We start from the raw sequence: 18,933 nt of genomic DNA, 5'->3' as shown, positions 1-18,933 counted from the left end.
CAGTGTGAGAGCAAAGGCAGGCAGGGGTCTGCTGTGTATCTTTGCCGCTTTTTATCTTATTAACATGTTAGTAAAAACCTTGCCAAGGCAACCTGAGCTGGTTACTTGTAGCATAATTGCTCACGTTGCCTCCTTGTAGGTCAGAGGAGGGGGAGTTCGAAGCGAGTTAAAAGAATGATTGTTCAGAGGGGACAGTCTGCTCAAGGGGAGTCGTAACTGCTAACCACCGTGGCTGAGGTCCGTTTTTATTGCTTTTACTCCTGCAGAATTAATGCTGTGTTTGTGAGGCAGATGGTTTCTGCTCTGGCTCACATGAGCGACAGAATTGTTAGATGTTTAATGGCAAATTCTCTATGCTACATAATGGTGATGTGTAAGCAGGAAAATACTAGGGACTCATTTCAAGACTGGCAGAGTGGAGTGAGGATGGATGCTTCTCTTTCCTCCTGAGGACCGTGGCTGGCTGGCTCTCCATTCATTGCAAAATGGAGGCTGAGGGCTTTGACCCGGTACCAAAACCCCTCTGTGCTCTTAGTTCAAACTCCAAGACACCTCTTCTGTTCCCGAGCCAGCCTGACGGTGCGGTGCGGCCGTGTTTCACCGGTGCAGTGAGCAGTGGTGAGACGTGGGGCCGAGGTAGGGAACGGCTGCGGGTGTCACAGAGCAGTTAAAATGTGGGACTCGCCATGCAGAACATCACTGAAACCAAAAACTTCAGAAAGAGATCAGCTGTTTGACTGAGGATAGTGAGAATATCCACGGTTGTAACCATCATTAACAGAAATGTTGGGGAAGAGGTTCAGCTAGAATGAATGTGGGGGCACAGACTACCTCCATCTCTGTGTGTTGTGTACTTCACTTATACCTTCCTCCCAGGCAGCTGGTTTGGAGGTGTGTTAAGACTCAGTGTATCTAGGCATTTCTTAGCTGGTTGCCTTCACATTTTGTGTCCTTCAGTGATTTCATCCTATCTCTGCACACACAAAGATGAGGACACAAATCATCTGCAGGCACAGACCAACGCAGTAACTCACTCAGCATCTCTCAACAGAGGAGTTATGGAGCGTGGACTCTGAACTTCTTTCCTGCCTGGACAATCAGATTGGCACATTTGAAAGCAGATTCAAAAACATTTTGGAAGAAGGTTACTTTAGCTAAAGCTCCATCCTATGTGGATTTCAGACTTTGGTGTCAACTGGTAGAGCAGTTCCAGAGTTGCAGTGTGGGTCTCATTGGTTTAGTACTGCGGAGTAATTGTGTTTGGTTGCTTGAATGTGAAATGAACAGAGCCAGCCAGTTGAGGTATTGATCTTCTGCCCTTTCTGACCATCCCTTCTTAGTGGCTGGAACATATGAAACTTCTCAGCAGCATTCACAGGGAAGGACGGGGCTCGTTCTCCTCTTTTTAACTGGGGAACTGAGAGAAAAGTGACCTGTGCAGTTACTCATACTGTCCGTGGAAAGTATGAGACCTGATCCACGTCCCAGTTCCCAGGCCAGTGTCGTGTCTGTGACATCCTCTGGCAGGACTTCCTCTGTTAAGGAAACGTACAGGGAAACTGTTTTAACAGGAGGTAAAACTGGAAACCCTTTTTTGCAAACCTGCTCTGGCAGCTGGGTGTGAGGATCAGCATAAGATTAGTGGAGTTTTTGAGAAAAGAGCATAACCGAGCCTACTTACGGGATTGTGTCATAGGCTTTTTAGATATTCTGTTGGATTCTTTTGTTTTGTACCTGTCATTTTAAATCATTTTCTTGCTTTACCTTGTGCTTGCATTATAGGTGCTGTCTTCAGGGCAGTGTTATTTGTCATAATGCCGTGATAGAGAAGGGTGCAGACATCAAAGACTGTTTAATTGGAAGCGATCAGAGACTGGAAACCAAAGGTAAGTAGAGGAGCTGTATTTACAGTGCATTTATAATTAATTTTTAGAATCTCCTCCTCAATATTTTCTTCCTGTTTCTTCATAAAGTGCCAGTGAACAGTGGCAGCTCTACAGAGTGGTGTCCTATAATATTGTTTTTTCATGGAAAGTACAGTTTCTTGGCACAAGAACAGTTCAGGGACTTGCTCCTCAGAAGTTGGCAGAAGAACTTTGTTGTTATTATGAAGAACGAGATTGGGTGCTGAGACAGTCTTTTCCCAGAGACCACAATTAGATCATGTTGAAGTTGTCCTCAGCAGAAGGAGCTGTTATTTTGACTAATCCTCTCTGTGAGTGTCAGGGGTGGCGCAGTCAAATTATTGATCAGACACCCTTCTCTTTGTGCTGGCAACCGTGGGCGTCAGCGTGCTCCGTTCACCCTGCTCCAAGCAGGAGCTCAAGGTGCAGCATCACACTAGGAGCTGCTCTGCTCAGTACTAAAAATAAGGGTGGCTGCGTTCAGATCTGCTTTAGTGACATGAAATGTTATTTTGGGGTTTCAGAGAGGTTACAACTATGTGGCCCTAATTTGGGCAAACTTAGGCCGTCCAATCAAGCTGTGAGTGGTGAGGGCTTGGTAACCGCCTGAGTGGAACTGTTGATTTCCTGCCCGAAGAGATAATGGGCAGGAAATGGCTGTCTCAGTGACTGCATCCCAAGCAGAGGGCTTTTTAATGAATATTTATGGTTGGGGTTTGGCAGATCCCTGCTCTAGGGTGTGGACTGAGGACAAAAGTGAGTTCCTTTGCAGGCTCCATGTGAAGTTGTTTAGTCAGATCAGGATTTGTTTGCTTGCTTTGTCTTTATAGTATATGGGTGGTTTCCCAATTGTAAGTGTCTTCACACAGAGCAGGGTTTGCACTTAATGTCGTATGGCATAACCTATTGTCAGCTATGCGTATGGAAATTTGTCCTTTAATTTGAAACTACGAGTAAAAAAGACCCATGGAAACAAAGTGGGTCCTGCAGTTGTGAGTCTCGGATACTGTAGGAAATACCCAGTGAGTGTGCTGTGCACTGTGGTCTTGGTCCCTATGTACCACGATCTCTGCCTACCCAGGGCTTTGCCCAGCACATCACTCTGAATCAGTGGTTCTTGGGGGTTCATTGCCTGCCTAACCCTGAAGATTTGCACTATTCATGGTGCTCCATCCGTGCCTTCCCCTGAGCATGAGTCAACAGGAGAGCTGGATCAGGTCACACCAGGTTGTTACCCTCCAGTTTGAACTGTGAGGAAACAGGGTGTAGATTTAGCAAATATCTCAGGAAGTGAGACTATGCTCAATTTCTTTAGTAGACCATTTCAAACAGAAGCATCGCGCTTTGACCTCACTCACGTCTGCTTTGGTAGTCTCTTCCAGGGTACAGACCCTAGTCTAGTTGATCTTGGTATGGAAATCATCCTTTCTTCATGATCATCCTTGTCTGGACAGTTTTCAGGGCCTGTCAACATACTTGGAGGGAGAGGAACGGGGCTGGAAACTGTGGTTCATTTGCCTATTCTTGTAGGGCCACGTGTGCTCACCTCTCCAAAGCTTAAATCCACTTCTCAGTGAGTCTGCGGGCCCTCCAGTTAAACTGTTCGGGAACGTATGATTGACGTTAGCAGAGACGTTCGGGTAGATTATGAATACACCATTATGCTGAGCAAGAAAAAATAATACAGCCTCAGTTCGTTTCCCTGCCTCAGTTTCCTACTCGTTCTGGAATTTCTTTGGGCTGGGGGTCAGGTTCTCCTCGGTGGTCTGGGATTTGTCTGTGGAGTTCATGACTTATTTCCTGAACTGTGGAGTTTTTCCAGCCCAGCATGTCTCCTCTGACCTTGCCTGGTCCCGCAGTAAACTGGGCCTTCTTTTTTTGCTGTGAAAGCATGCCATGACTTCCTTTCCCCTGCCCAAGACTTCCTGTATCTCGTGCCAAGCTTTTGGTGTGGCCCTGGAAGTCTGTTTCCATATTCCCCCTTTCATCAAGACTTTGGCTGTGTTGTTCTGTTTGGTAACTTTTCCTTCTTCAAGCTCTAGCCTTCACAGCCAGGTTACAAAAAAACTACTTCTCTTGGGTCGCAGCCACCTTTTGTTGCAAGCTGATCGCACCTCGGCAGACGTAAGCGGTAGCAGCTGGCTGTTGACCCCAGTCTGGGAGTTCCACGCTAGAAACCACCTCAGCAAAGCTGCACACACCTTCCCAGAAACATTAAAGAAGAAAAAAAAATGCAGTTCCTTATTCCAAAGCATCAGCCAGGATTTATGAAAGGTAGGAAGCTCCCCGCACCATCCTGCGCAGCCCCATGCAAATCCCAGAGTTGACTTTGCTGCAAGACCGGCTGTTTGCTCCCAGTGAGCCCTGGTCACGCTGCCCAGGCAGCTCAGGGTACAAGAGCTCTTTGAGCCACTGACCTCCTTTCAGAAAGCGAAACTCCAGTTCCACGGAAGGAGGATGGCAGAAGAACAGCTACCACAAATGGTAGGCAAACGTAACTCAAACCAGCTCTCATCCTTTTCCTTCTGCGGAAGAGGCAGGGGCATGTTTAGGGTGGTCCAAACGGTACAGCTGGGAGTAATGGGATTGAATTAAGCACAATTTAGGTTGGATATCTGGAACATTTTCCTAACGATGTGGTCTGGTCGGCTGTGGGATAATCTCCCTGGGGATCTGGTGGGAGACCTCATCACTCAATAATGGGCTTGGCAAAGCTCTGGACACCTAAATAGAAGGAGCGCTCCAGCCCTGGTTATTGGGGTAGATCAGATGCAGCCTGTTTCAAACCAAAAAGAAAGTTAGAGACAGAGGGGGGCCAGGTAGCTGTCAGCAGTGACTTCAGGCCCCATCACAGCATTGGCCAGACACGGTACTTTTTAAGTGCCTCTGCTAAAATTGTGTTATGGAGTTTTATTAAGTTTCTGTATTTGCAACCAGTGCCTCCTGAGAGTCATGCTATTCTCTTCCTACTGCTTTTATTGCCATGAGAAGGAAGCATCCACTTTACTTCCTCTTTGATACTTCAATTTAAGAAATTTGCTAGCGGAGAATTAACAGACAGGCTTTGTGAAAGCTCCTTCACCCAGGTAACGGTTAGAAAAACATGTTGGTACCTAGGAAAAAGGAGGTAATTATTAAAGGGATAGGAAATGACAGGCAGCAGTTCTGAAAGAGCTTAATTGCACAAAGCATTCAATCACTGCCTCTGAGACAGTTATTACGATTACGCTCCAGCCTTCTTGATGAAACTGTTTTTAAAGAGGAGCTCAAAAGCAGCATGCCCTCGTTGGAACAGGGCTAGGGAGAGGGAGTGCTGGTGATGGGCCAGCCGCGGATCAGATGAGCCCCAGAGTCAGTGAGTACAATTCCCAAAGGAGTCATTAGGGCAGATCCAGCAGGGAGCCTGTTGTACATCTGGTATAGGTTAGTCAGGAAGAGGCGTACCCAATAAATTGGCCTAACCTTTCTTCAAAGGAGTACGGAGAACAGAGATGGTAAAGGCACACACATAGGGTGTAACCAGCAAAACTGACACAGAACTCACCGCCTTACCCTCACCTTCATCTCTGTTGTCCGTGGGGCTGGGATATTTTATGTGCGTTGGATATTAAGGAGCCAATGTCATTTGGGGACAGCTTGAGTCATTACACACCCAAAAAGTGCATTACAGCAGTGTTGTTGCCACGAAGTGTATTTTCAGAGAAGGAAAAAAACACCAGCATTCGGGCTGCTGATGTAATCTTAGCTTGGCATCCTGGTACATACTTAGCAGGAGCATTACCTCCTACTATGACCGGGATGTAGGCTAAGACTTCGCTGTGCTTGTTCCTATACATTTTTAATGCAACCATATATTTCTGTTTTCTGTGGTGCCCTGACACAGACAGCACGCAGAACGTACTGCTGAGTGCATGCTGAGTGTGGGGTTGTTCCATATTTTTCATTTTCCTGTCTTTTTTCAGTGTGAGTCTGAAACCTTAATTACTGTACGCTATGCAAGAAATAAGATCCTTTCTGTGGCCTTTCTGCAACATTTGTCATCTTAGTGCTTCACAGCTGTTAACAACCTCATTTTCATCTCCTCAGCATGAGCATGGTTTTTGCTATTTTGCCTATTTTTGCCTATTGCAAGGCATTACCTTGCATTGCCTATTTTGCAGAGACCTGAGAGGCAGGGAGATGCTGATCGTGTGCCCCTTCGTTTTGACTGCCCAACTTAGTGCTAACGTTGCACGTTAAATGTGGCATTCCCTAACTATTACAGACTGGACATTTTAGCCTTAACGTTTGCTTTGTAAATGTTTGGAGGGAGGGTTCAGTCCACTGAAAAAAAAAAAAAAGAAAAAAAATTGTTATATGGGATCATGTTGGCCCTTGCATGGATCATTAGCAGCGCCAGGAACTTGAACTCCATTATACAGCTTCTGCTGCTCCAGCTGATGGGAGCTGACAGTAGTGGGTCATCCTGAGCTGGGTCTGGAGCAGGGCAAGAGGAACTTTGCCAGGAGGTTTCACAAATGCCCAGGGGTGTTGACAGCCCTGGGATTCACTCCTGGTGCTGTGGGGAGAAGGCAGTAGTTACTGCAGGCTTTACTGCTCCTGCTCCCAGCGTCAGCCCTTGGGCTACATCACCTCTTTCCTATCCGATCCTGAGTCCTGCATCACAGCTCCCCGCTAGGGCTTTGTCTGAGCACCGTTCTCATCCCATTCCCGGTCTTCTCTTTGCTTTTTTCCTCTAGGCTTAATCCCACGGAGATTTTTGTTCTCCTCTTTCACTTTGTTATACCTGGACACCCACCTGACTCCTCCTCCGGTCTGACCGTCGATGCTGTTTCCAGTTCCCTTCCCTAGCAGCCACGTGCTCCGTTTCCCACCTGGCACTCGCCCCCTGACTGCTTTGAGTCAGACTGCATCCTTTTTCGACCTCTGTGATGCCCAGGCAGGATCCCTCTGGGCACCAGAGGGAAACGGTTTGGTGCTGAGTGCTGCTCTGGTCCAGGGAGCAGGGACACGAGTGGGGGAAGCCCTGCGTCGTTCCTGCACTTCCACAGGCGCTCGGTGCAAACTGTCTCTGGAGCTTTTAGCTGCCCTCCTGAGAACATGTGCAAACAGAGATTTTTTTTCCAGAGGCTTATCACGTAGCCAAAAGTGTGTGGTTTCTCACAAGAACAGAAAAAGGCACATATCCAGTAAGGACTGGCTCCCGTTTCCGATCATTTTCCAAATCCCGTTCCAAGCTTGGAGCCCTAGGACTTCTCAATGAAACAGAGTAAGATTGTTTTATTTTAATGAGGGCCAAAGAGCACATTTTTCTCTAATGTCATCCTCTGAAGGCAGGTACGGTGTACGAAGCCTCTACATATGAATGGGCGGCAGCTTGTGAGGATGCCTCAGCCCAGCCGACTGAGCGGGATAGGGACAGGAAGGAACCGATGGGCTTTCCGATGCTCCTGCTGCATTCAGGCAGGACCGAGCATCTGCTTTTGCAAGATGCTGAGTACCTCCTGGTGAAGTCTTGGGGAACTGAAAATCCTTAGCGCGACACAAGGTCGGGATCTGAAAGCACGCTGCGGTGCAGATGGGAGTTACGAAAGCTTGCGAAGAACAGACGCAGACTAAACAGTGCACACGTGTATTGTGCACTGGGGTGCAAGATGAGCTGGAAAGGAGGAATGGTGTAAATTTGTAGGGAAACTGGGAGGTCCGTATGACTTGTTCCCCAAAGCAGTTTAACTGCTGAACGTCCCCGACAGAGATATCAGCTGGCAGGTAGTTCTCTGAAGGAGTCTTTTGCATCAGTGACACATTTCTAGCCTGCTTTCCAAGCTGTATAAAAATGGTTTATGAGTTCTGGCCTTAGCGGTGGCATAAAACTTCCCGGGAATATCCATCCAGCGGTGCTTTGTCCTCCCCTCGGCCGCCGGGGCCGGTTGTGCTGTCACACTCTTGTTCCCAGCCGGGGAGGCTGAGGCTTCCCGAGCGAACGGGTTAAAGGAACTGCCACACTCGCAGCGTGTGGATTGTGAAGCCTCCCCAGAAGGCAGCAGTTCGTAACCTTGTGGAAATATTTGTACATGCTCCACGCAGAGAAAATAACCGCTTGTGCTCGGCTAGAGCTCGGCCACATGAAAGAGCCAGGAAGAACACCCCAATGGATGCCTGAGAAAGGAAGGGGACCTCGACTTGTGTCCAGCACAGCGGGCAGCAGTCTCCAGGCAGATACGAAATCGCTGCCGTCCTGGTGGGAAGTGCGGACGGAGTCTTTCAGATTGACATTTCTGAGATCCCCGCTAGCACGTGCTGCGAGGGGCTGATATCCCCGTGGGAGCACATCCATCACTATAACCCAGGCCCCTTCTGAAAGGGTTGCGGGGACTCTGACAGTGCTAGGGCTCGGAGTGTCTCCCTGTCCCCAGGGAGCTTGCTGTTGTGCACATCCCTGGCTCTTCACCTTGCTTTCCCTTGCCTAATGTTTCTCCTAACACCCTGAGCAATCACTTTCCCATACCCTGAGCAATCACTTCTCCAATGAAGGAGTAATCTCTTTCCCATTCCTTCCTTCCCCCCCGGACCATCTGCTCCAAACCCCAGCAAACTCATCTCTCTCCAGGCGCTGACTGCATCGTTGCGTTTACCTTTATGCTCCCGAGATGTGCCTGTTCCCCTGACTGGATTTAAGGGCAAAGGCGTTAATCCAGTGAAAGATCTCTGTGCCCACGCCAGGGAGGCAGACGGGATGATCCTTAGAGGTCCCTTCCTACCCAAACCACTCTGCGATTCTCCACCGACACCGGGTGAGCAACGAGAAGAGCCTCAGCTGAACCGGGCGAGCACAGGCACCGTGCGCTGGTGTTTGCGGGGTGTAAGACCAGAGTGATATCTCTGCCTGGGGGCTGTGTCGGGGCCCCCAGCTGCCGACCAGAGCTGATTTCCCTGAAGCTATTGCCAGCCCCAGCGCACCGGGGGGGTTGCGCCTCCCTCCCCAGGGGGGCTGCTTATGCTCCGGATCCCCTTAAGCACGGCCGACGGCAGCACAGCGGGGCTGCCGTGGCCCCCGGGGGAGCTCCGAGACACCCCTGGCCTTTGGGCACCCCGATCTCTGGCGATCCCGTAAGTTCAGCGTGGCTGGGGAGAGAGCAGGCCTTGACTGGAAAGCCCCAGTGCTCCATAAACACAAACAGCTCGGCCCCCATCACCTGCTTCCCTTCTTTATCTCTACATGTAATTTAAAACACCCTCCAGCCTCCCGAAGCCGAGCTTCAGCTGCTTCCCATCCCCTTAAGCCCCTTCAGTTCCTCTCCCCCCCCAACCTGGCCGCTTTTCCCGGGCCAAGCATCACTGCAGAGACAAGTTGCTCTTCTCTCCCACTTCTCTGATCCTTTCTGTCCTGGGTGAGTGTGGTAGGAGCCACCCACGGCGTGTTTTCGTGCATGCGTTTGTGCAGCCACCCCGCCCCCCCCCCCCACCTCATTTTTTAAGTTAAACTATCTCTTGCTTTAAAGAGAGCAAATACACAGCAGTGGCTTTCATCACTGCTGTATAATAGAGCAGTAATTCTGTGCCAGGGACTGTTTTCTATTTTATTTTAAAGGGTTTATAAAACAGTGTATGTAATTGAGTGAGTAAACTGAACGTTTTCTGGAGCCCCTGAGGGCTGGAACTTCGTGGTGGTCCTGGGCCTAGGCCCTAACCTTTTTTTTTTTTTTTTCCCTTTTTTTTTTTTTTTCCCTCCCTTTCCCCTCCTTCCCCTCCTCCTTTACAACCCAGCGTTGCCACCAGCAGCAGCAGCAGCAGCAGCAATCTGTCTGGGGCTAATTGAGCAAACAACAAGGAGATGCTTTCACGGGGCTTTTAAAGGAATGCTCCGGCATCCCCTCGCTGCGAGCGGCCTCGCAGGAACCTGCCAGCCAGGCCGGGGAGGGCCCGCGGCCCCCGGTCCTGGTGGTAGGGTTTGCGCTGGGCTCTGCAGTCATTTCCGCCCCGCTGTTTATTTGCATTACAATTTGGTTTTAGCCGAGAGCACCGAAGGCTCCGCTGCTGCTCCCCAGCTCTCCCCGCGGCCGCGCGTATGTTTCCGAAGGGGCTCGCGTACAGTATGTGTAAACACACGTCTTCCCGAGCAGGAACGCATACATAACGCCTGACAGCTTTTTGATTTACGCTCAGTAAAACCTCCGCGGACGCTCGGTTCAAGCACCCAGGCTGACTTCAGGCTGGGCTGCGTCAGCAAGTTGAATCAAAGTGCTAATCAGGAGGCTGAATGTGTTGATCAGCTCTGGATTCGCTTAGCACCAGATGCTCCCAATCTGAGAAGATCTCGTTGAACATGATTTAAGGTTGCAGAGTCCAACTCGAAGGCTTTCTCAAAGTCCTTTCTCTAATCCCTCTTCTTTCTCTGTGGGCTGAATGCATCTGTAACCCTGCCAGTGTCAGATAAAAGGCAGCCTGGTAAGAAATCCCTAATGGGGAGCTGGGGAAGGAGAAGGGAGCTGAACAGCGAAGCATGTGAGGTACTTCTCCCTCCTCCCCCCGGAGTTTCAGGCAGAGTTTCTGCATGAACTGAGCTTGCTGGTACCAGCCAGAGCCACTGGCAACTGGCAGCCACGGCTGATAATGAAACGCTCCCCGCAGCCCGGCTCCCTTTGGCACACCCGGCGGAGTCTGAACTCCCTTCCCTCCGCGAGGAGGGCTTTGGGAAGGGAAGAGGGAAGCGGGGTGAATCCTTATCTCCCCATCGCATCCCCCTGGGGTGCGGAATCGGGCTTTGTTTCTAGCAAAACCATTCCCTTTATCGCTTAAAAACCTTTCTTGTGGATTCGAGGCAGGCACGTTCATGCGTTTCCTTTCAGCCTGTACAAGGAGAGAGGAGTTTGGTGATCTCGTGCTGTCCTGCCAGGTAGCAGCGACACGCCGGGCGTGCTGCGTGTGCCAGCGGCGGGGAGGCTGGGCGGCGTGGGTCAAGGCAGGATGCGATGGGAGTTCAGGGAGTGCAGGCTCTGGTTTCCCTTGGGGCTTTGGCAGGCTGCGTAAGCTCTCTAAGCTCGTTGCTGCCTCAGTTTCCCCACCTGCAAAATGGGAATGCTCTTACTCACCCGCTCTTGAAAAGCATTTTTAGCTAATCAGATGGAAAATGCGAGATATCGGAAGGAGGCTACCAGCATGTCAGTGCAAAATACAAATAGTTCGTACCAGCTCTGCAACAAAGTATGTGACAGGGCCCGTCCCGGCCCTGCACGCAGGACGGTGCAGGATGCTGTCTGACACGAAGCAAGGAGTTCCTTATTAAAAGGTATTGCTACAGACAACCTATATATAGAACCGTAAATCGACACGGTGCTTCACAAGCCTAGATGAAGGCATGTTTAATCTGCAGAGGCATAACGTAATTACTCCCTCTGGATGCTGGCCAGAGTCTTATTCACATCAGAGAAATCAACACGATAGGTAGTCTGCTTGGAGGAGGTTCAGGAATGGAGTCACAGGAGTTGCTACAGGGCCTGTTTGAGATACATTGGGAAAGTTGTTGGGGGTGAGGAATGTTACGGCAAGAAGCGCTGCAGGTTGGATTTGAGGTACCTTGGCAAAGCTGTGTGAGGTCCAGGACGGGAGGAGAGAGAAGCTGAAGGCTGGACTTGGGGCTATTGGCAGGGCTGTGCTGGAGATGCTGTGTGGTGCTACCTACATCACGCTTGCACCTGGCACACGCACAGTCAGTCCCTCGTTTTCCTGCGCGCTGCATCCACCTCTGCTCGTCCTGCTCCAAGTGCTGGAGATCGGGCTCCAAGCTCCAGCTTCGAGCTCCGGGACGTTTACTTGAGGCTCCAGGGCTGTCAGTTGTCGCTAAATACCCTGAGCAGAGGAATAAATTACTCCATCTGATGCTGACAGTGAGAAGCAACTCCTCGGTCTTACTCTCTGCCTTCACGAAGGATCTCTGAAAGGCGGTCACGCAGCTCGCCCTGCTCTGTCCTCCAGGCTGAGGATGATCTGCATGGTTGTGGGGTCAGGACAGTAGCAGGAAATTACCTTGCCACAGCCCAAATAACTCCTTGAAACTGATAAAGCAGTGTTTGATCAGACCTCTTCTGGAGCGATGGTTTGCTTGGTGCAAAGATAATGCCTTAAACTCGCAACCAAGAGAAGCATCGCGTTGGCTCGGCCACTTTGGGGATTGCCAGGAATTTCTTTATGTAGCCGAGGGTAGCATGGTTGTTGTTTTGCAGCTGTCTTGCAAAATCTGCTCCCCCGAGGGGAGGAGTTTTAGGTGGGTAAATAAAACACAACCAGTTATTTCCATTATCCTTGGCTGCCTCCCCCCCGCTGCCGTGTAAGATGCTGGAGACAGCACAGCCTCCTTCGGTGCATCTGAGCACCTTGCACGCCTGATGGATTATGCCAGGCACCCAGGATATGCGAGCCTGTTGTTATTCCTGGGGAGAAGGGGTGCGAAGAGAGCCTCGGGGCACGGTTCGAACCACCTGAACTCCTCCTGAATCGGCCAACCCAGAGCGATTTGGATTCCCCCCTCAGGGGTGGTACCCCGAGGACACCCACTTTGAGCACACAGGCATTGTGTCAGGCGCCGAGGCCACATACTTGGTTTTTTAGGCACTGGGCTTTCAGTTTTGTGTTTTTATTATTTTGGCTTGAGATCCCTTATTTGCAGTCCTTCCCTGACAAGCTGCTTTTGCATTTTAAACGGGAGGCTCTTTCAGTACAGGGCATTAACAGCGCAGGGGCAGGGACTGGCACGTTAATGTGTCCTCCGAGCCTGTGCCGAGCTCCTGGGAACAGGCGGAGGAGTGACCTTGTCCAAGCTGCCCCGCCACCAAATGTGCTCTGTGGGAGCCTGAGGTGGGCTGTCCGCTGTTACTGTCAGAGGTGACAGCGGTGCTTGGAGACCTTGCTTCATCTCAGCACTTTTGGAGAGGTTCCGTCCAGATTTTTTTGAATCCAGGAGGGAGAAATCAAGTTAAAATTTAAGTCGGGATTGCTGGGAGGGGGCTTTGTCCCATCTCTGTGGTGGCCCCTCTGATGCTGAGCAGCCCCGGTGCAGTTTGGGGGCACACCACACTCTTTAGGGCCGGGGAGGATTGCTGGTCTTTAATTTTGTGTCAGATCTCCATGTTGGATGGCGATGGTTCTTTGCTTGGACCTGGATGTACACCTGTCAGCAGCAGCTGGGACTTCCGTCGGGCCTCTGCTGTTTGGTAGTGACACACACACGCGAAAAGTCTCATTAGAGAAACCTCCTGATGTTTAGTCAGTTGTTTAGGCTTCTGCCATGTGTGTGGGATCGTGTCTGAGAGACGCCAGAGACCAAAAAAGGGCAGCAAATCTGTGTTCGAGTTCCCTAGAATCTGCTTTTCTCATTTGTTTTAAAGATGCAGATTTGAAAAATGCAAAGTCTGAAGCGCTGCTCTAAAACTCAATTCCTCTTCTTTTCCCCCCTCTCTCTTTTCAGCCAAACATGTTAATGAAGTCATTGTGGGCACCGAGCAGCTGATGGAGATATAACCCAACTAGGTTTTAAAGATGATTTTATGGAAGCGAGCAGCAGAACCAGATGTTCAGCATCGTAAGATCATCCGTACGGATCCCTACTGGCACGGCTCGCCCTGTCACTGCTCCTTTCCCATTCGGCTTTGTATTTATGTCTTAATAAAGAAGTATTTACAGAGCCGTGTGTGCGCCCGGCCCTCCCCCCTCATTGAGATGCACGCGGGTTTGTGCCGGGTCCGGTCGGGCCCCGCGCGCCCCGCGGACGCCCTGTACTTTTCCGGCAGAAGGGCGAGCGGGGACCACACAGACCGTGCCCACGCGGACGAATCGCCTCGCCGACCTCGCTGCGGCACACACCGCGTCCCCGCAGCCCCGCACCGTCCCCGATGCCAAGGAGGAGCTGCTGGGGATGCTGCTCCTGCACCTCTCCAGCACAGGGGATTGCAGCTTCACCGGCCTCCTCCTCCTCCTCCTCTCTCTCTCACGGCGCTGCCCCAAAGCGCGGAGATGTTTAAGCTCCGTCCGTGATGTAGCTGAGGAGTTTGGCACTCGTTTCCTCCGGGGCTGAGTGTGGTCCGTCACTTGGAAATCCTGCCCAAAAGCATTGCGAGGGGGCCGGAGGGATGGGGGAGCAGGGAGGGAAAGCAGGGCACGAGCGGTGGGTACCGTCTGCGGTATTTCGGTGGTTCCTGGAGCCCAGCCGGGAGGTGCGTTCCCACGTCCAGATGATCTGGGGATGGCTGGACGTATGCGAGATGAGTCGAGAGCACTAATGTGAAACGCACAGCCTTGTGGTCAGGGGTTGTGCCAGGATTGTAAAGCACCTGGATGGGATTGAAACACAAGCTGTTCTTTAACGTTTAGAAATTGGACACGAGTTCCTACCTAAAAGCTGTTTATTAGAACCTGGTAGGATTCAACGGGACATTTATCTGAGGCTGGCAGTTTGACATCCAGAGGTGCTTACAGCAACTGGCTGGAATGAGATTTCATTAACTGCAGAGATAAATTTTAAACGTGTGCTTCGTGGGCACCGGTGTCCCCTGAGGAAAATTACAGTTTCCTAGCTAATTTGACAGAAGAGAGATTATAATCCAGACGTTCCCGGAGTTTCATAAACAAAAAAAAACCCTACTTTAAAGGACCAGACTGGAACGGAAAGCGTGGCTGGGGATGAGCTTCTGGCTTCGAGGCCTTTTACAAGCTGCAGGAAAAAAAAGAAAAGAACCGTGCTGCAGTTCAGCTCAGGCTTTGTGCTGAAGGTTTTACCTTGCGTATGTGTGCAAACATGTTCCTAAGCTACAAACCCTTTTTCATCCAAGGATCGCGGAGGCCTTACAAAGGTTAATAAAGAGGGGGGCTCTGCGAGGGAAGGGAGCGCAGCATCCATTTCGGCTGTGTGGGGACAGAGCAGAGTGGAAGTCGGTCACCTTGCTTAGCATTTTATTCGGTGGCGAAGCCAGCAAGGGAGACACACGGGTACTTTGACTCCTGGTCTGTTTGCTTAAACACAAAGCCTTTTTTTTTTTTTTTCTAAGATCCATCTTAACTTCTGAGAAGTCGGCATCCCATAACAGCTACAGCTTTACCTCCTTGCGCCTTAATTACAAGTTAGCGTCTCCCTTTGGTCCTTTTGTTTAGCTAATTTAAGAAGAGGGTGGGGGGCTCTTTTCTCTGTCGGTTAGAATTTAGCATTAATTTAGTGTTCCCTGACACTTGAAAACCTGGCCGGGATTTGAGGCGTTTTCTTTTCCTTTTTGCCTTTTACGACCTGCAGGTGTTTGGTGTGAGATAAAAGTAGATCCCAAAGTGAGATTTCACAGCACAAATTATCAAAGTGAAGATTCACTCTTGATGTAGTCTACGTGTGTGGCAGTAATTATGAAAAATAATTCGGGATAATAGGGCCTTCAGGAATCCCAAGGCGGGCACTGGGTTAACCCTTCCTCACCTCAGCCGGGCTCCGGGCCGCTGCCATCCTCAGGTGAGCAGGGGATGGGTCGGGAAGCCCTACAAACCCGGGGGGATTTGAGGTGATCTCGGAAATTCGTCTCCGTTCCCGGGTAGCTGTGGATGTGACCTGGGTCCGAAGTCACGCAGGCCTTCCTGAAGGCCCAACCTGTGCTCGCTGCCCACCGGCGCTGGGGATCAGTTCGTCTCCTCGCCTTGCTGCTCTGCCAAACCCCGCCAGGAGAACGTTGCAGCTCCTGCCCCTCGTGGAGGTGTTAACACCATGGCAGCGCTCTGCAGGCGACGTCCCTGAAAAGATGGAGCTGCCCAGCTCTGCGGGTGTTGGTGCTTCCTGGGCAGGCTTGTCCTGAAAGCTTCCTGCCAGATGTACGGCTGGGGACGTGAGAAGGCTCTGGTGGTGCTGGGTCACGCGTGGTGCAGCAGGGGCTTGCCGTGGTGCCCAGGGAGGTCCCCAGCAGGCAGCACCCCGACCCCTGGGCTTCACCGAGCTGTGTCCCACCAGCACCTCCTTGGTCCCTTCTCTGACCATGAAGGGGTCAGAGAAAAAGGGGAGAGGAATGGAAGGGGAGAGGAGCGCCAGGCTGGGTGGTGATAAAGCCTCGGGTTTGCAGGTCTGGGTGCCCCATCAGCAGTCAGGTTGGGACCGTATGTGAGCCTCCTGGAGCTGGGCATTGTGAGCACCCCGTGGCCTTTTACTGCCTCCAGTCTCCCGGGTCCATCACGCAGAGCCACCTTGCTCCTCCTGGCTCCTGCAGCCCGCTTTCCTTCCCTGGCAGCCTTCAAAGCGTGGTCATCGCCACCCCTCCGATTTTCCCAGTGGGACCTTCTCATCCCAGGAGGCCACAACTTTCCGTACAAAATCCTTCAGGTCCTGCGAAGGTCAGGGTTTTCGGGAGGAGCCTTGCGGCCTCTGAGCTGGCCCACACCTGCAGCGAGGGCCGGCGGCTGGCTCCGGTCCCTGCCTGTCCTCTGCTGCGGGGAGATTTCCGTCCGGGGGAGCTGGCACGTGCCGGTGTCGGCACAGCTGTGCTGAGCCTCGCTCCGGTGAGCGCGGCCAGCTCAGCGCTTTCTGCTGCCCGGTGTGTGCTGGCCTCCCCCGGGGAGGGTTGGGGAGGGAGGCAGTGGCCCTCGGTTGCTGCTGGGGTTTCGTGCCAGCCTAGCCCCGGCTCTTGAGGCTGGAGGATTTCATCCCCTCCTTCCCGCTAGCCTGGCTGTGAAGGGCTTTTGCTCCTTCTCAGCTGGGTTTGGTCGCCTGCTGCCGGGTACCGCAGGTCCTGGGACACCGCAGAGGCCACCAGTGCCGTCCCGTCACCTGTGATCACTCCTGTGCCCTCCGGTCACTTGTTTTAAAGGGCTGAAGATCACAGTGGGCAACCAGAGACGGTTCTGGTGGCACTGCAGGCTGCTTGGGACTGCCGTGCCCTGTCCCAGCCCTACAAGCACAGCGCCCGGGGCTCTGCTGGCTCCTCAACCGAGGGCGAAGGCCCCCTGGGAGCAGAGAGGGGCCGTTCTCGGGGGTTAATTCAGGGACGTGGAAGTGCCCCGGGGATCCAGCCTGCACCAAACACCCCAGCATCTCTGCCTGGGAGCCGTGCCGTGGCCAAGGCTCGCTGGGTCCCGTCCATTTTCACTCCGTCCCCTGGGAGCCAAGGTCCACAGACGCGCCCGTGCCGCCCAGACGGGCCGGCAGACGAGAACTTCCTTCCGGGCCCTATAGACAGACATTTCATATACGTTAAAATATACGCCTGTATATAAATATGGAAAGCAAGGGTTTGAGAGAGCTCGAGTCTAAATAAACTTGTATGTTTAAGGCTTTTAAAATGCTAATGTTGAATTTCAGGGGAGTTGGGGGGGAAAAGCAAGGGGGTTGTTGGACTGAGCACCGAGACAGCTGATGAGCTTGGATCGGTGCCTTTACAATTCAAGGAAAATGGGATAGTTTGGGGAGGAAAAAGGGATTTTCTTGTTTTTGTTTTTAGTAGAAAATAAAAGAAGCTGCCTTCTTATTTGCCTCCCTCCCCCACCGCCGGAGCAGCGAGCGACTGGTGTTGTATGCATAAGCTATTCCTTTGTGCAACATCTAAATGGTTAATTGTGTTTGAGGAAGATGTACGGGCGAATGGAGAGACCACCCAGCAAGAGACAGACAAGAAAGAGCGATCTCTGAAATGTTTAACCAGAGAGAGAGCAAAGTTGTTTAAAAATATTTAATTTACAACATTCCACACTGCTGATTATAAATTGGCCGTCCAAAAACACTGCTGCGTGCGGGGAGGGATCCAGGCAGCATGAAACAAATTCTTGTGATTGTTTTTCCTATCTTCCTCCGTCCTTTCCTTGGGGAGTTTAACCCTGCGGTGGGACTCGGGGGGCCGGGGGCAGGAACCGCGGCGAGCGCCGGCGTCCCCGCGGTGCCGGTGGTGGCACCTGCACGGGGCCGGGGCGCGGCGACCTCCGGCACCCGGGGGGCTGGAGGGGACGGAGGGGACGGAGGGGGAGGGGGAGGACGGAGCAGCGGTGCTGCAGGGGACGGGGTGGCCGGCAGTGCTGCTGCACGGGGAAGGGCACTTTTGGGGTGGCCGGCTGGTGAAATGTGGCTACGTGCCTTGCAAAGGCCCCGGCAGCTCCTCGCGTCTTGTTTTCACGCCAACCCCGGGATCCCCCCAAATGGTTTATCGGGGGAACGCCGTGCTGGTGGCCCGGGGGGACCCGGGGAGCTGAATCCATCCAGGCTGTGCTGCCCCTGGGACATCCCCACCACCGTGACACTGCCCGGCTGTGTCACGCAGACATCGCCGGTGGTAATGGGACGGAGCCAGGGCCTGGGCCCTTGCGGGGTAGTTGAGCAAGAGCAGCATCTCCTCCCTGCTGCGGCCCTTTCGCAGATGGGGCTTTGGTGTCGGGGCCTGGAAGAAGGGATCCGGCTGCCTTTGCTTGCGGCGGCCTCTGATCCAGGGGTGGCTTCGAGGGGCTGAGCTGCAAATGGGGACGTGTCCCTGGAGGGGACGGCCAGGACAGCTCCCCATCACCTGGGGAGGGCAGAACAAGGGGGTGTGAGCGGAGCAGGGACCCAAAAGCAGTGGCTGTTTTTTTTTTTTTTTTTTAGCTAGCAGAAGCCCGGCTGCTTTCACGTCCCTGCTGCCCCAGTACCCCCGGCTGGGGAAGGGCAGGGTCTCTCCTGCTGCTGCTAGCTCCGCTGGCAAAAAGGGGGCACAGGCAGGGCCGTGGGGCTCCGAACAGGGCCTGCTCCGTTCCCCAACACCTACCCGGCCTCGCCGGCCGCCTGGGCGCTTCCTCGCGTGCGCTGAGGGCCTGTTAAACCCCGAGCAGCCGGGGCGGGTTTGGCCGCTCGCCCCGGTGGCGAGCTCGGCTCTCGGTGGCTGAACCGCCCCGGGCCCTGCCAGCCCCAGCCGGTGCCGGGAGCGGGAGCGGAGACAAAAGCGCTTGTGTCCTCCTGCCAGCAGCCGGCCCTATTAAACCGTGCCCGCTTCCCATGCGGCGGGGGCGCCGGGCAGGCTGGCCGGCCCCGGGACCCCTGCCCCGTCCTCCCCGC

General features: G+C 52.7%; 1 protein-coding gene across 2 annotated transcripts in view; it reads left to right on the top strand.

Annotated features, from left to right (window-relative positions):
• The window catches only part of EIF2B3 (eukaryotic translation initiation factor 2B subunit gamma), a 96,571-nt gene extending 82,987 nt beyond the window's left edge, over positions 1-13,584 (top strand). For both annotated transcript variants that reach the window (XM_048059023.2, XM_048059024.2), the window contains exons 11-12: positions 1,783-1,886; positions 13,369-13,584. In XM_048059023.2, the coding sequence (XP_047914980.1) occupies positions 1,783-1,886; positions 13,369-13,421 (157 nt within the window). In that variant the 3' untranslated portion in view covers positions 13,422-13,584. The remainder of the gene's footprint in view (positions 1-1,782; positions 1,887-13,368) is intronic.
• Positions 13,585-18,933: the final 5,349 nt, after the last annotated feature.

The sequence above is a fragment of the Anser cygnoides genome, chromosome 8, assembly GCF_040182565.1.
Source record: "Anser cygnoides isolate HZ-2024a breed goose chromosome 8, Taihu_goose_T2T_genome, whole genome shotgun sequence".
NCBI classification, from domain to species: Eukaryota; Metazoa; Chordata; class Aves; order Anseriformes; family Anatidae; genus Anser; species Anser cygnoides.
The sequence above is the reverse complement of the archived record's forward strand: the minus strand, read 5'-3'. Positions and strand labels throughout refer to the sequence as shown.